A 13755-nucleotide genomic window follows, 5' to 3' on the forward strand; every position below is an offset into this window, starting at 1 on the left:
TGCGATTGCGCGTCCGCTATTGCGGATCGTACAACCCTCTGTGTCGGCCCTACGCTGGCCATTTTAGTCTCGTGTACCACGACGTAGGCGCAATTAGGAGAGAAAGGACACATAAGTACTTTAAGTGTATTCCACCGAAAACGATGTCGTGCTGCACGTACAACGCGATCGTAACGAGTCTTGTTGGACGTAATCTTCTTCGCTGATTACTTCGCTAATGAAATACGACGGTATTTATCAAGCGTGAGGGTCGGTCAAGCCATTACTGCCCGCTCGGCGGTGGTATTTTTATTTTTCCTCTTACTATTTCGTTCCCGATTTTTCCCTCTGAATGTATCTTCTACTAGAGAATTCGCTTTACTGACGCTAATACGCTATCCAATATTGAAATATTCCGTTTTACATGTGAAAAAATATTTTATCTTCTCTTTTTCCCCTTTCCCTCCCTCGTTCAGTTTTTTTTTGCAACTGCATTTTACTAATTATATACGTTCTATCTTTTCCTAATATCTTTTTCCACCCCGATTTATCTGATTCAGTCGCATTAGCGTTTTTATTATTTGATTTATATATTTCCTTTCACTTCCTCGCGCTATATCACATTTTTTTTCGCGATTCACCGATGACCGATGTATGAAAAAACACGCTGGAAATCTCCTACTTCCATGTCTTTCATAGAACGAAAGTTAAGCGTGAACGTTAGACGTTACGCGCATGCCGCGCGTCTCGAGACGCCGGTATATTCAAGATAAACGGAATCTATTCGTTTCTCGGCACGATTACTCGAGGGACACGGACGCATCCACGGCTATACCCCCTCGGTTCGGATGCCACGATAAATTCTAGCCGCGATATACGAGGAGAGAGAGAGAAAGAGAGAGAGAACGAGAGTGAGGCAAGCTGCGGAATGGCAGACGCGCGGCGGGATGGGACAGGCGAGCGGGAAAAGGAACGGAGAAAAAGTAGTCGACATATTTTTGCACAACGAAAAATCGTATATAGATGGGTACATGTTAAAAACACGCGTATGTAGGGTTAATAAATTTTCTGGAACGCCAACAAGACCGTGTTCGATCGATTTTTCGCTACCTTACGCGCGAGAACAAGGAAAACAAGAATTACCCTGAGATTTTGTACATAATACATAGCGGAGAGAGAGAGAGAGAGCGAGAGAGCGATGGAGAGGAAGTGCGTGCATGTGAAAATGTGTATGCGGGTATGTGTGTTACGGTAAAAGAAGAAAACGAAAAAGAAAAAAAAAGAAAATGTTACGTTGTAAGAAGATGATTGTAAGACGAGCGGAGCTAAGTTGTAGAGTTTTTTCCCCCCTCGAATAACGTCGCTCGCCGAAGTAGCTGTAAATACGAGGACGTACGTTTCTCTAAACTAATTAAATAGCGCCAACCCTCCCGATGTGAAACGAGAGAAAGACGATCGATTTATCTCGTTCAAAGTCGTCCACATGCTCGGCCTGGATAGACGCGTTATAGACGCGCGTATCCGGGAAACGCGAACGAAGGAGCGGAAAAAAAGGAATGCCTACAAATGCCGGATGCCGGTTAGGACGACAGCAGATCCTCACGAGGAGGTCCTGTCGGCTGTCGTCGGTGGGATCGGTTTCGCGAGGATCGCCGAGCCTTCGTGATGAGTCCGGTACCGCACCGCGTGCCCACGTGCCTGCGCGCGGTTGCTCGCAATATGTTAATTAATAGCGCGCGTACATCGCGTATACGCGTCGCGCGCATGTGCGCGTGTGCACGCGTTGCATCCACGAGAGATCCGTATATTAATTAAATACCCATCATAGTTATGATATTATAATGAATTATTATTTGTACAAATTTTATGTTGCAATATAAAATAAACGATGAAGCGACGATCTCCCGCGTTTTCGATTCTCTTCCCATTTCTCATATTTCTTCTCTTCTCGCGAGTCAGGAGCTGCGATCGTTTCGCTGCTGTTTGCAGCGAGAGAAAAAGGTTCCTTGAAAAATTAGTTTCAATCTATATCAGCGCTGCCATTTAGTCACTTAAGTCACTTTTTGTCACCTATTTTTTTGGCAAGTTACTAAAAAGTCTCTGTCGTCTAAAATGGATCGCTATAGTCATTGTAATAAATCGCACGGGGTTTTAAATAAAATGCACGCAATTTTAAAGGAAACAAACGCGGTTTTAGAGAAATAGCACGCGATTTCAAGAAATTGTACGCGATTTTTAAAAACGCACATGACTTTGTAAAAATTGCCTGGCAGTGCTGCTATATTTTTTAGATTATTTGCATTATGTTACATTCATAATTAGCGTTTGCAGTATCTCGAACGTTTGTGTCTCGACATATTTCGAGCGAAAGTTCGGCGCCGCGGCGCCGGACGGTCGGGATTTATGGAAAATCTCGTGCCGCAGATTCCCGCGTGCGATTTATATCACAGGGGATGCGAACTATCGAGAGGTGGCCGTTACCTTCGTCGACCTCGGCATCGAGACATCGACCTCCGTGGGCGCGATGGCGCGAGCTTGCGCCGTCCGTGGCTTTCTCCCCCTTCGTGCTCGATAAAACAACTGTGTAAGGCTTTTCACCCTCTATACGATATCCCCCGTTTCCCTCGGAAACCGAGGCGATATTTTACAGTCGCGACGCGAGGCGGCCGGTGAAAAATGCGCGGGGCGGTACGACGCCGCGGTGAACAATCGATAAAGGGCGAGATGCGAGTTTCCAGTGGCACGCGGGAACCGCACGGTGCAACGCGTAACATGCTGATGGTGCTGTCGAAACGCGAGAGGATCAGGTAAGAGGATACGCGCGGTACCGGCGCGGCGGGCGCAACACGCAACGCTCCTCTCCGTCGCGCCGAATTACACGGCATGCTTCTAGCGTTACGAAATAACTGCTCTGACGCGCGAGGCGCTTCACCGAGCATGCTCGTAATCTTCGAAATCCTGACGGTGATTCTAATTCGTTATGATCGTAATAATAATGTTACGAGGCTAATGCTAGCATAGCAACATCATCGAGCTTTCCCGCGTTCTCCCAGTCGACTCGCGTACACCGGGTATTATAAATAATGTCGATGAACAAGATTCAGTCGTTAAATATCCCTTTAACGGAATACTCGTATTTTACCTATCTCAATATCTTGTCTATGTTATTTTCGCGTTTTTACTTTGACGATCGTAATTTTTATATTAATTTATGGTAAATACTTTGAAATGGTTAATTGTGAAGATAAATGCGCGAGAATAAAGATAAAGTATTTAAAAAGTTTGCAGAAATCTTTTAATTTGTATAATAATTGACTAATTGTCTAATCGAAATGTACTAACGGCGCTGCACACAACAACTTTTGACCAGAACTGTCGTCAGTTTACTATACCGAAGAATGCTTGTGTATTATTTCTTGTCCTTGAGATATCCCCCGAAATTGATTTCCCGAGGCAAAATAAGAGGCCCGAAATAGCGCCAATAGTACCGCGTTCCAGTCGTGCGACCGACGTTACCACGTGGCGCATCGAATCGTTACACCAAAGTCTTAATCTCCTATAGTTTTCGGCGCTCCAAAAACATTACGTGTGTCTTCTGTGAGGAGAGAAAAGAAAATTTTATTCACTAATATTCCGTACGGTCACCGGTGATATTAATACGCGACACGACAAAGAGTAAAAGGCGTAACTTCAAGAAGAAATTAACATTAGTTAACCAGACCAGATGAGGCAAGATGAAAAAGCACTAACTTGTTGAGTAAATTAAAATGAATGCTGTACCGAAGAAAATACATTGTGCTAATTATAATCTGAGCGTTAAACCGTACATCCACAGTTTTGCGACAATTCTTCCATGAATATATAGATGTGCGAAAAATTTTGTGAAGATCTGTGAAGTCTTGTCTCTTCACTGGAGAAGATATATCGTTGGCAAATGTCCGGATTTCAGACGTATCCTATCGACCGGATTTTATCCATGCATCACATTCGTACGTATCGATGTTAATATATTGATTGATTGACGTAGTTTTGTTTCGCTCGACGCAGAGACCCGTATCCAACTCATAGTTATAATATTAATTGTTAAATACATTTGATTTCATTAAGAAATGTGTTACTTAATTGTCGACAGATTTTGTGATCGTTTATCTCTGAATATTTCGAATGCCACGCGGATATTTCGTGTTATTTCGTCTCGTCGAAAAGGAAATTTGTCGCGACGATAATCGCGACGCAAAAATCCACGCGAAAGTTTTCGCTTTCATTTTTTCCCTCCTATGGGGAAATTGCGCGATCAATCCCCTGAAAGTTCAAGATAATAATAGTTGCCAATGACACCGACGTGTATAACATGCCCTAGTAATAACAGATCGATGTCCTGTTATGCGGGCATGTTCAGTTAGCGACGTTAGCGTTCAGACGATAGCACACGCCGTATCGCTTGGTTACCGCATGTGACATAAGGTTATTAATATTGGCACTGTCAATATCCGATTACGCAACGATATACGAGAAATATCCAGTTATCCAGAGGTAATTCAGAATTAATTTGACCGAGACAACGTCAATTCACATTTTCTTCTTTATTCTCGTTTCATGTATAAGCACTGTTTTAAATATGCAAGACTCGTGTTCTCGTCGCTCATTTAACATTTAATGCTAATCTGATCTTGATATCTACGTCATTATGGTATCAAAGGTCACATTTAAGATTAATGCGATATAAAATAATAAATTGCTATTTATTACTTATGCATTTTTTTGCAAATCACAAGCGATTTATGTAGGTCACTTTACGTTTCTGTCTCCGATTCTAAGATCTCGCGCAATTCAGATAAATTGCAGGATGTAGAATGAATAAGTTAATCTAAATTAATTCTTTGTTTCCCTTTAATTAATAAATCATTCAGTCGAGCCTAATATAAGATAATTTCGGGGAACGATTCTATTTGCAATATAGTTAAAAAATTTAGTTAACTATTGTTAAGTTAACTTGATCAAGTTGATATATGAGTGATCTTGATGCCTTATTGGATTCCAATCATCAAGCAGATAACTTGGCGAGGTGGTGACAATTTTTCGCGTTTGCTTTCGCAGCAGCCGACGCGCGGCGAGAACGTCGTCTGAACGACGACGGCGTGATCGCGGGTGCCGCAACTCCCGATTATCGACCACGGATGCAGGCCCGCCATGGTCAAGGCGCAGTCGCGGCCCAGGCGCGGTCGCCGCGATCAAAGCTGTCGGACTTCTTCCATGTCTGGGTCAACAACATCCGACTGTTCTACTCCTGGGGCAACTTAGATAGCCTGACACCGCAACTGCCCAGCACGATGGGTAATCTGCAGAGCGACGGCAAGAAGAAGCAAAAGAAGAAGGAGGCCCCCCCGGTACCGACGTCCACGTCCACGTCCGCGGACGTCGAGCCCGAGGCAACCGAGGACCAGAGGAAGGACAAGCGAGACCAACCGCCCAGAGTTCCGGAGAGGCGTGACGAGCCTCGCGAGCCGGTCAAGATCAGCTTCGAGAAGGTGCACACACCGGGACATGGCAAGAGACAGGCACCGCCGCCGCCGCCGATGGTGGTGTTACCCAAGGTATTTGGTACCGCCTTTTTCTCTCAAGACCGATTAACAAATTATCGATCGGATGAGGGACTTTTCAAAGAGGAGGTTCTGCGAAACGTTCCGTATAGTTTGTTGATGTTTAATACACCGAAATATATATTAAAATAAAATGAAGATATAATTTTTCTGTAATTATTTGTGAGAAATGTAAAGCGGTAGATGGAATGTCGTCAACCGAACAGGAAATAGGGAAAATAATTTTATGCTCTACCTGCCTCCGACTTGAGTAACAGTCGTAGTGCAAAATATTATTTTGTAATTAGGACACGCAGGAAAGTGTAGAGCCTGAATGTCGCAAGGATACCGCAATAACAGTGAAACCATGCGTGACCACGACGGAGTCTTTCCGCTCGAGTACCACGACAACGACGACGACACCGGCCCAGACCCCGACGACACCGCAGACGACCCAGCTGCCGCCACTGCTGGTGACCGATTCGTGGCGTTTGGCGAACAAGGGTCTGGTCGTTACGGAAATGCCGACGCCGCCCAGCCAGGAATCCTCGAGCGACAGTGTCTTCACCGATCCCGGAGAGCTCACCTTGAGTCCGGTCACGGCAACCACGCGGGCGGAAGCGGTGAAACGTAAGCCGATCCCGGGGACGCCCGACAGCAAGGAGGAGAAGGCTCCGTTTACTATCTCGAAGCACAAGAAGATCCATCTCTCGGTGATGAGTCCCCGAATATGTGAGGATAATTTTGTTGATTTCGTAATTGAGAATCTTCTTACGCAGTTTTACGCGGCAATTAACACGCTATTAAAAATTAAGTAAGTCGACGATGTAAATAGGCTATACGTGTAATAGTCGGTGTAACGTAGACAAGGTTGTGTTAAAACATAGATTTACGATATCATCTGTAAATCGTATCTTGTATAAGTGATATTGTGCAAAATGAGCGTGATATGTATATTGGACCTAAGTCAACATAACTAGTTTCCAGTTTCATCGACGTCTCATATAAAAACATTTCATTTTTAGGCATAACGTCAAGCGAGAAGAATGCGATATCGGAACCGAGCCCGAGCACTCTGCAGCGACGACACAGTGTTTATGAATCTCCGACGATCGAAGGCAGAGTTCTGAGAAGAGTAGCCAGCTTGACCCTCGATCGAAATAGCGCCAAGAAGAAAAGAAGTTCTAGGAACATCACCTGCCAGAAGACGGATCATCGCAAGCAATCCGAAGGTAAGATAAACATGCTCTCGATCAAGATTAGGAATTGTTTAAAAGAGACTCAATTGTATCGCAATTTTACGATTTAACGAATCTTCTCTCGAAAGAAATGGCAACGGGGACTTTTTGATAGCGGAGGACTCGTAAGATGTAGGCTATCTACGACTTCGGCTCTCGTGAATCCGGGACATAAAAATGACGAAGCACTTTCAAGATAGAACGCTTCATAACTACGTATAGGTCAGCGTACGACCTAGTATCCATCACGCACTGACGATTGCGAGTCTAACGCGAATCTTATCTCGTGACGGAAGAGAAGGCGCGCGATAACGTTAAGGGTAAACACGGCGATATACCTTTTCGCACGCAGTGACGTAATGCGCGTGAGATCGTTCGCGCAAAAATTGCCGAGTGTCGTAAGTCCGGATAACGTGGATAACGATAATCGTGACAATCGTGATCGGCAATTAAGCGGAACGCGCAACGATAAGGATAATCAAGTTCTTTCATCGTCGGCGGCGTCGATTATACGTGTTTTTAAACGGCCACCAAATAACCCGTATCATTCGTGGCCGAGGTTATAGCGGAGGTGATACGCGCGAATCAAACACGTTTGTTTGCCGATAAGTCTTATCGATGGGGCGGTTCGCAGGGTTCGGTTCGGATTCTCGTGTTCTCCCGTGCCTGTCTGCGAGCGAGATGCGGCGGCAGTTTCTTGCGGAGCGGCGCGGCAAGATATCCGTGACCGAAGTAAAGTCGCGAGATGAAGGAGTGTCTAATATTTTTATTCGAATGGACGTGAACTCGAAGAGTGATTGCAGGAAAGAGACGAGAGTGCATTCGCGCACGTGTATGACGCGTGTACGTTCATTACGTGTGCCAGCTTCGCGGTTGAATACGAAAAGATATCGAACTGAAACAACGTAATCATTTTAATCGTAATCAATGACAAGTATAGATGACGATTTCTCAAATAGTCTTCTTTGCTGATTATCTTTTCGCAACGTAATCGCGTTGTCGTTACGAGACGTTTGAGCGTTTGCAGAAATGTCCAAAGTTCACACGCTACACCTTGTTTATTGACATGATTTTTCTATAATGTTCTCTTAGAAATTGCATTAGTGATAAAGTGATTAGAAGATAAGGTATTTATAAAAGAGTCGTTCATCCCGAATATAAAACGAGATAAGAGCTAAAGTTGATAAAGAGTCGCTCGTTGCCTTTACAACATGCATCATTAATTAGGACGGATAGCAAGTTCATAAAGATACAAGTGTCGTTAATAACTCGGCCTATATATAAAGTTACAGTTAAGAGAAAACAGTTGCTTGTGCAGAATTTTATTTAATACTTGTGAAGATTTTATCAAGTGACAGTCAAGAGAGCAAAAATAATTCACTCGAAAAGAAATATTCGTCGAGCTTCAGCGTGGTCGCAATAATAAAGGACTAATTTTATATCTCGCATATTAATGGAATTTTCAGAACAAAAACTGCCAATCTCTCTGACATCCGCGCTATCAGATAAAACCGCGAAGAACAACTTTACGTCCCTGGTAAGATCCTGATCTCTATTTTGACAGCAATCAGTGTACACGATTACTTACTTTTGGAATGTCTTGTTTTAATCAGATAGATCGGACAGGCACCTGCGCAGATGAGCTTTATTCAACTCGAACTGAATCGAGCCAAATCTGCCGTGAGCACTCCATGCTTAAGGATACTTATTCGTATGAAGAAGTGAAGAAGCTGGAAGATGAGATCAAACGGCTGCGCGAGATATCTGCAGACCGGCAGATAAGCATCAGAGACCAGCCCACTCAGTCTACTCAGTCCACTCAGACATCACCGAGAAGCTTATCACCGGTTGATGGAAACGTCAGTGAAACGAGCAACTTGGATTTCGATCAAGTCAAGATGACTCTCGTGCTTTCCTCCACGTTGGCCGACAAGGTCGATCGGTCGTGCTTATCACATAGCAGTCAAACAAACGCGCCTAGCGAAGATTTGGCGCCGTATCCGACACCGCTACCACCTCCATTACCGCCGGAGGCATTCGCGAAAAGCAGATCTACAGCTTCCTCGGTATCGTCTTTTATCCCACCACCACCGCCGCCGCCGTCTCCGTACACGCTTGTCACCGAATCGGTGCGCGACGGCGAAAGGACAGTTCCGTCGTCGTCGTCGACAAAATTGACGGACGTTTCTAGGATACCGACACCACCGCTGCCACCTCCCCCAATGCCAATGCAAAGTACATTATTATCTCCGCCGCCCGCTCCGTCTCCACCACCATCTACGCCGACCACTACGAATACGATACCCATTCCTCCACCTCCACCTGTGCAAGCGATCATAAGTGCGATACCTCCGCCATCTCCCCTGCAAAACATGATACCTCCTCCCCCACCTCCTCCCCCACCTCCGCCCCCCGTTTCGTTTAAAGTGAGCATTGAGAGTGGCGTACCTCCTCCTCCTCCTCCTCCACCGCCACCACTACCTATGCATCTTCAAAGTGCGACGTGTGAGATGTCTTCGTCTATGAAAATTACCATACCTCCTCCGCCACCACCACCGTCCACGCCGATGTTGAACGCGTGCGGGATACCACCACCGCCGCCTCCTCTGCCTACGTCGCTCGTGGCTGATGCTACTAGCTCGATACCTCCTCCGCCGCCCCCGCTACCTGGGATGGCGCAGGGTCCTATGACTGGTCCACCACCGCCGCCACCGCCGCCAGGTATGCAGGGTGGCATACCTCCGCCACCTCCGCCTCCCATCGGAGGTTCAGGTGCAGGTCCTCCGCCACCGCCTATGGCCCCACCGCCACCCCCGGGGACAATGGGACCATGTCCTCTACCCGCTCCACCGGTCGGGGGATGGAACCCGCCCAGTAGAGCCAGTAGGTATCACGATTTCAAAAGTACAGAGTACTCTCGATAATTCTTTTCGTAAATCGAGAGTACGCTGTACGCTCTTTCCGGCTTTGGGATTCTGATATTTGCACCGCGTAACACAAGTGCCTCGCTTTTGTAGTTATGAGAAAGCAAGCTTTAAATCCTGACGTGCCTATGAAGCCACTTTACTGGACGAGAATTTTGGTGCCTGTTACTGCGGCCAGTCAAACTTCAGTAGATACTTCAGACTTGTCACCCCAGGTAAGCGGAAAACACAGACTCTATAATAAAATTTGCTATTGACACAAAATGTGGACGTGAAGAGTGACTTTCTCTGTCTTATTTAGGTGCCTCTGTGGTTGGAACTCGCGGAGGAGGAAAATTTAAACATGAAAGAGTTCGCTGATTTATTTTCGCGGCAGGTGAGAGAGAGGAATCCGACCAAGAAAAATGAAGGGACGCTCAAAAGTTCTAAGATCCAACCGGCGAAGATATTAGACTCGAAGCGTTCAAAGATGGTGGGGATTCTCGAGAAGAGCCTGCACATTGATTTTAGCGAGATCGAGAACGCGGCCTATAATTTAGACACGAGCGTTATCAGTTTAGAAGCGTTGCAACAGATCTACGATATTGTGAGTAAATCGTAAAAAACTATATAATTGAAAATACTTAAATTTGTATAAAATCCAGTTTTTTAATTTCTAAATATAACAATTTCCGCAAATTTTTAATCACTCTGATATCTTTTGATTTGTAGAAACCGACGCAAAAGGAAATAGAAGAAATTGCAGCTCACGAAGCAACTTTTCCGGACATTCCTCTCGATCAACCGGAATTATTTCTCAAACGATTATCCGGAATAAAACACTTCTCCGACAGAATAGCCTGTTTAATGCTGCAATCGGAATTTCAAGACGCGATATCGTCGGTCTCATATAAGTTGAACAACGTGCGAACTACCTGCGACTTTCTGCTCAATTCTGAACCTTTGAAGAAAGTAATGGCCATCATACTCACCTTGGGCAATTACATGAACGGCGGAAATATGTTGCGCGGCCAGGCCGACGGTTTCGGCCTGGAGATTCTCGGCAAATTGAAAGACGTGAAGTCCAACGTACCTGGTGTCACCTTGTTGCACTACGTCGTTAATGTCAAATTGTCCCAAGAAAAAGATCATAACTTCGAAGAGCCGTTGCCTTTACCTGTGCCTGAACCGGCTGACGTAGAAGCCGCATCCACGATCAAGTTCGACGACATCTCCAAAGAACTGGACAGACTGGATAAAGAATTACAGGGTGAGTGATATTTTATATATATATATAATATTATCAGTATTAAGCGCCAATCAAAAATTGTTATATTTATTTCTTTATTTTTAAATATTTCCTTGCTTAAAAGATTTGGTAGATATGAAAGAATCGAGATAATATTACATCCGTAAATATTAGCCTCCTTATTTGAAATATTCAATAAATTTTATCTTAATTATAGTGTTAAAAAATGTACACACAAGTTATTTTTTGCGCTTTTAATAAAAAAAAAATTTTTTTAACAATAGAATGCAATTTTGTTAATATTTCTGTACTAATCCAGATTATTAGATTAAGAAAGCGAGTGCAAATAATGTGGCGAATGCTGTTGCATTCATCGACGTAATTGTTTTCTCGTGTTTCACATTTATTTCCTTTATTTGGATCCAGTTTTACATATAATTTATGCAAATAAATAAGATAAGTGAAATTAATTTGTTTTAGCATGTGCACAAATGTGTAATACAATCGTGGAAACGGATCCATCTACGTCTAAAATATTCAAAAAGAAAGTAGACTCATTTCTGAAGAGGGCGAATACCGAGTTGGCGAGCGAAAAGGAAGATCTACTGGAGGCTAAAAACAAATTCAAAGCTGTGATGAAATTCTATCAGTTTATTCCCAAAGGATCCACTCTAGAGACTGCAGAACCTTATGATTTTTTCAATCTATGGCTCGGTTTCTGTCGGGACTTTAAGGTAAAGATACGATAGAGACGATAAGAATATAATTCACGATGAAATTACTGCGCGAGCAAATTACGATGGATCGCATTTTTGCAGGATATCTGGAAGAGAGAGCAGCAACGAATACGAAAGGAACGAATGGAGGAAGCTCGCAAAAAGTTCGAGAGCAAATCTAATGTCGTGAGAGTAAAATTAAATCCGCATGGATTGAAAGCGAAACTACAAAAACTTACGCATAAGAAACATACTCAAAGATAGTCTCATCGAAATGTCCATAAATTGTTTAAAAATTTAGGTCAGTTTAACGTACAGTTTATACGTACAATCATATTCACTAAATTTTGAATTCCATAAATAATTCCCTTTAATACTCTGGCATCCAACGGGAATTTAATTGTATGTATTAATTTATCTAATTCATACTCATATATTACTTTCGACTTGAATCGAAAATGATGATATCGTGAACTACGAATTTTGTATAACTTCAAACTGGAAATTAGGCTGTTTCGCGCAAACTGGTACATTCGTTATTATACAGAAGCTCCGAAAAATCCATTGATCTGCTTACGAAACTTTAATACTAACTTTGTATTTCAAAGTCATGCAACACGAGAAATCGCTTTTCAGATACAAATCTCGAATTGCTAAAAAATAATGGGAGTTTTCAAATATACAATTCCATTTAATTATTATACAGGAATATTGAGAACACTCGAAATTAACGCAACGAAATGCGAAACGGTTTTGATCCAAATATGATATACGGATTGCCGATCGCGAAACGTCCTTAAGCAACCAATTGATAAGATTCTATGCTATACGATTATAGTTGTTACAGACTGAAACGTTAACAGTGCACTAAAACGATAATGTATACTTAAGTATAAGTAAACACGTTCGCAAAATTTATTAATTATTAATACCATATTAAAAAAAAATATTGTTAGTTCAGCGACATTTTTACGAGTGTTACTTATGAACATATTTCAATCTCTATATTGCTCTGAGCGATTCTGCAAAGCGCATTCGGAGAATGCGGAAAATAATGTTCAGTAAAAGAAGGCCATAAACAAGGTCTGTTCTTTTTAGCTGCACTTTCTTACATTGTTTGCATTTGACACAAAATAAATGACGCAAAGTTCTAAAGAAAACTGTAGGAAGCTGCAAAAAAGGAAGCTAAAGAGGATATACCTATATTATAAACGTCCATGATGATTCTAGAAGAGAGAAACTTTTTAAGACTCTTTATAATATATATATTTATTTCGCCAATTTTTGTTACTCTGCGAATAATTTAAAAAAATATATCAATCGTGATAATTATTGTTAATTCTCATTAGCTATTTATTTATTTATTTATTTATTTGTTTGATTGTGTTAATTTATACTAGATTGTCATGGATCAATAAATAAGTGTACATAGAATGTTAATTATATGAATTATTATTGATGTTATTTAATAAAAATTCTTTATAAAAAGTAGAAAAAATGTATTCATTAATGTATATTATTGTACTATCTGTCTTAAAAACACAACAGTCGCTTAATTCCGTGATTTTAATTCTCAGCTGTCTGCGTTATGTTCTAACTCAATATGTAGAAAATTCGTTAAAAATTCGTTCCACTTTAAAGACAAACTTATATCGTTCAGAAATATTGTTGTTATTTAATCATTTATTGACTAAGACATTTTTCACATACTTAAAGTTTGTTTACATAGCACCAGAACTTTTTATCAAACATTACAGTTTAGTATTTGGCAATATTTCGAAATGGTAAGATCAGTTACGTTGATCTATTCGAAGTATTGATAATTCGTTGCTTTGATATAGGAAATTACAGTTATAATTATTATTGCAAATGCATCATCGTTTGTATTCTTATCGGCACGCAAGTTCAATATAAAAGGTAAGTAATAAAAAATATAATACTTAAATATATATATATTTTTTGGAAAATATGAAAAATATACATGATTTACTAGATACACCTATATATAATTTTTTCACGTTATCGTTTACATGTTTTACATTGTAAGCGCTAACGCGTTTTAGGAAAAGTTATTCAAAATTAATCATATAT

General features: G+C 42.0%; 1 protein-coding gene across 4 annotated transcripts; it reads left to right on the top strand.

Annotated features, from left to right (window-relative positions):
• The first annotated feature begins 2634 nt into the window (after positions 1-2634).
• Positions 2635-13087, top strand: LOC112451761 (formin-2-like). Of its 4 annotated transcripts, none has more exons than XM_025011612.1 (11): positions 2635-2786; positions 5077-5573; positions 5867-6290; positions 6584-6790; positions 8263-8333; positions 8410-9679; positions 9814-9935; positions 10022-10306; positions 10432-10969; positions 11429-11682; positions 11767-13087. In XM_025011612.1, exons 2-11 carry the CDS (start codon positions 5157-5159, stop codon positions 11926-11928), a joined length of 3750 nt encoding a protein of 1249 aa, XP_024867380.1. In that variant the 5' UTR covers positions 2635-2786; positions 5077-5156; the 3' UTR covers positions 11929-13087. The 4 variants fall into 4 exon arrangements, with proteins under 4 accessions (XP_024867380.1, XP_024867365.1, XP_024867371.1 ...); XM_025011597.1 differs by lacking the exon at positions 2635-2786 and adding an exon at positions 3418-3968; XM_025011603.1 differs by lacking the exon at positions 2635-2786 and adding an exon at positions 3418-3968 and having other exon boundaries at positions 5080-5573.
• Positions 13088-13755: the final 668 nt, after the last annotated feature.

This window comes from Temnothorax curvispinosus, unplaced genomic scaffold (assembly GCF_003070985.1).
Source record: "Temnothorax curvispinosus isolate PA1 unplaced genomic scaffold, ASM307098v1 QBEX01000258.1, whole genome shotgun sequence".
In the NCBI taxonomy this organism is placed as follows: domain Eukaryota; kingdom Metazoa; phylum Arthropoda; class Insecta; order Hymenoptera; family Formicidae; genus Temnothorax; species Temnothorax curvispinosus.